Source organism: Trachymyrmex septentrionalis, unplaced genomic scaffold (assembly GCF_001594115.1).
Source record: "Trachymyrmex septentrionalis isolate Tsep2-gDNA-1 unplaced genomic scaffold, Tsep1.0 scaffold131, whole genome shotgun sequence".
Lineage (NCBI taxonomy): Eukaryota > Metazoa > Arthropoda > Insecta > Hymenoptera > Formicidae > Trachymyrmex > Trachymyrmex septentrionalis.
The window spans coordinates 1,282,253-1,285,291 of record NW_017304450.1 but is presented as its reverse complement, the minus strand read 5'-3'; the positions used below and the strand labels follow the sequence as shown (position 1 = coordinate 1,285,291).

The following is a 3,039-nucleotide window of genomic DNA, read 5'->3' as shown; positions in this document are numbered from 1 at the left end:
ATAAATATCATTAGCCCCCCTCCCCCTCCCCCTCCCCCGACTCTTCGATGTTTAGCACTGACTGTAACGTAAACCGAGGCAGAGGTGAATCGTATAATTTCGCGACCGACTCTTACTGTTATCGTCACCGTGACTATCCGTCTTGGTTTAGCATTTTGATTGACAATTTCCGTGATCACAAATATCGAACCGTCGTCCGAGCGTCAAGCAGCTATGGGCGCGTTATCGAAATATGCATGTAGGAAAAACGAGCCAAGTAATATACAAGCTGACCTACATGCATGTCTAGCGCCTCACGCGTATGTCGTGAGATTTCTCAGAATGACGTAGATTCCGTCGTTAACGAGAAAATTGGACGAGGCATCGTTTCTCAAAATAATATACAACCTTCGTTAACGAGCAAATTGGATTGGACGTCGCTTCTTAATGTTCAGAAGTTAGACAGCCATTGGCAATTGAGCGTTATAAATCCGCAAGAAGCAAGAAATCCGCTTAATCTTAATCAGATCTCGACGAATAAGATCTTATCTTATATCCGTTGATAATAACGCCAATATATATTATACAGACACGTTCTTTTTACATTCAATTGTTCACCGAGATAACTGCTTTTGTCCAAATAAAAACCTGCCGGGATTGCAGCTTAATTTGATTTTCTTCGAGTTTCATTCGAATGAAATAGACGCGAATTCGCGATCATCCCGCGTCGTCTCACTCATTGTCAGAGAGCCACGTATAGAAACGTATGGGAACGTATAGAAACGTCGAATGTAAGCGGAAGCGCGGTGACATTTTCCGGAATACCAACGAGGGAAAGTACGCGTATCTCTACGCTACAACAGAGCGGCCGGGCTCATTGTCGGTCGGTTGATAAACGGTTTCCTCGATCGTTAACCCCCGGGCTCCTCGAGCGCGCTGAACGCTCGGCCGCCTCGGTCGCGTATACATCAAATGAATGTATATGTGACGTAAAATATTATTCCCCGCACACAATTATACGTTCGTTTCTCTTCCTGTGCCCCGAAGGCGTGAGCGACCGGCGGCGACGACGACGACGATGACGAAGTTTAATAATTTACCGTCAGAGATCACGCGCCCCGCGTCTCGTTTATAGTTACAGCTGGCGTTAGCAAATCCGAATATCGGCACCCGGAATGTTGGACGCCAACGCCGCCGAGGGAAAGGGAAAGATCCGATGGGAAAACTGTTTGTCTTTATTGTTGTCAGCGGTGATTTTTCATCGATATCTGCTCGTAATTCTGTTATTCGCGACCGCGCGGACGTAGGTTCGCATGCTAATAAAACGCCTTTGACGCTTTATTGTCTCATACGCGTCGCGTATCTTCTGAACTTTTTTAAATGCCCCCTTTTTTTCCTCCGCCTCGGTAAAATGCGTGACATGGTAATTACGATCGCCTACATTTTCAATATCTTTCGTATGACGGATCTTCGCGTATCTCATTGCTTAGTCGAGTACTATTTTCGTGTATTATTCACACTTTGTTGGTAGCGCAATCGCGTATAGAAACTAGAAAGCGGTGCGCGTTAATAACTTAACATTCAGTAATTACGCCCGCACATTTTAATATATTTTTTTGTAATGAATATTACAATCGTGTGTGTGTTAAATGATATAAATTAACAATATAAAACGATCCCCTCCACTTCCTAATTGATATTTGTAATTTAACGTATTAGACATTATTTCTTTAATTTATAAAGTAATATACTTGTATTTCTTGTGTAGTTATTGGAGATTATTCGAAACGGGGAATTTCCGGTGGTGAAAAGAAGCGGACGAGTATAGCTTGCGAACTACTCACGAATCCATCATTGATGCTACTTGACGTAAGTTTTTCCTACATTTTTTCTTTGTAAGCTGAATGCATGTACAATATTTAATGTTTCATCATCTTTATGTATGATTGATTTTATAATTGTTATATTATATCATAGTTTTATACGAAAAGTATATCTACATTCATGGATTTTATCTCTGTAATGTAATATGATTTTTAAATGTTAATCAATTGGAAGAAATTATTGTATAAAATTTAAGTAACTTATGGAAACTTATGCAGAAAAACTTACGAAGTTTATGTAATTCTAAATATAAAACGAATAATGTAGGATTTAAAATTTTTCAGTTTTTTCCTATATAAGTTCTTTCCTGCTCGGATGTAGAATTTTATGACATTAAGGAATTGTAAAAAAGAAAATTCTTCAAATAGAATATATTTGAAATTACGGATCTGTGTATGATACAATTTATAAATTGAAAAATGAATGAATAAATGATAAAATAAATAATGATTCAATTTTCTACGTGAATTTTTGTTTAAAAAAAAGTTTTTTAATATTTATTTCTACCAGTGTAGATTAACTTTAATCTCAGTTTAATTTACTCTTTATTCTTTTCTAATTCTTAGAGCTAGAAAAGCTGGTTCTAATTCTTAGAACTAGAAAAGTAAGTTAAACCAAGATTAAAGTTAATCTACATTGATAGAAACGGACATTGATCTAACAATATAATTGCATCGCTAATTTATAAAATCTTTCATCTTTCAGGAACCTACGAGTGGACTCGACTCACATTTGGCACAAGCATTGATCTCGCGGTTGAAGAAATATGCTGAGCAGGAGGGTAAAAGTATTGTGGTGACGGTACATCAACCTAGTTCCAGAATGTTCCACAGTTTTAGTAAGCTTCTCCTGTTGAGTAACGGTCAGGTGGCGTACTACGGATCGACGACGAATGTCGGTAGATTCTTCTCTACAATAGGACTTACTCTACTGCCACATTACAACCCCGCAGACTTCATTCGTAAGCACACTTTATTATATAAATTAATTTCGTTGAATTAACTTGTGAATAAACTTATGTACCTAACAGGTATAATCTTTATTTTTCTTTAAACGCGTTTCAAATTCATAAAATTTGTGGTCTTTGAAAAAAATCAATTTCTGTTTATAATTTTTTAAATATATTTTTCAAATATAATATTTTTACGACATAACTTTTTTATAATATAATTATTT

At 36.8% G+C, this 3,039-nt stretch overlaps 1 protein-coding gene across 1 annotated transcript in view; it reads left to right on the top strand.

The window, feature by feature from the left end:
- Nucleotides 1–3,039, top strand: part of LOC108757063 (ABC transporter G family member 9) — a 131,764-nt gene that overhangs the window by 120,730 nt on the left and 7,995 nt on the right. The window contains exons 5-6 of the mRNA XM_018501367.1: nt 1,748–1,848; nt 2,569–2,824. Coding sequence (XP_018356869.1) covers nt 1,748–1,848; nt 2,569–2,824 — 357 coding nt within the window. The remainder of the gene's footprint in view (nt 1–1,747; nt 1,849–2,568; nt 2,825–3,039) is intronic.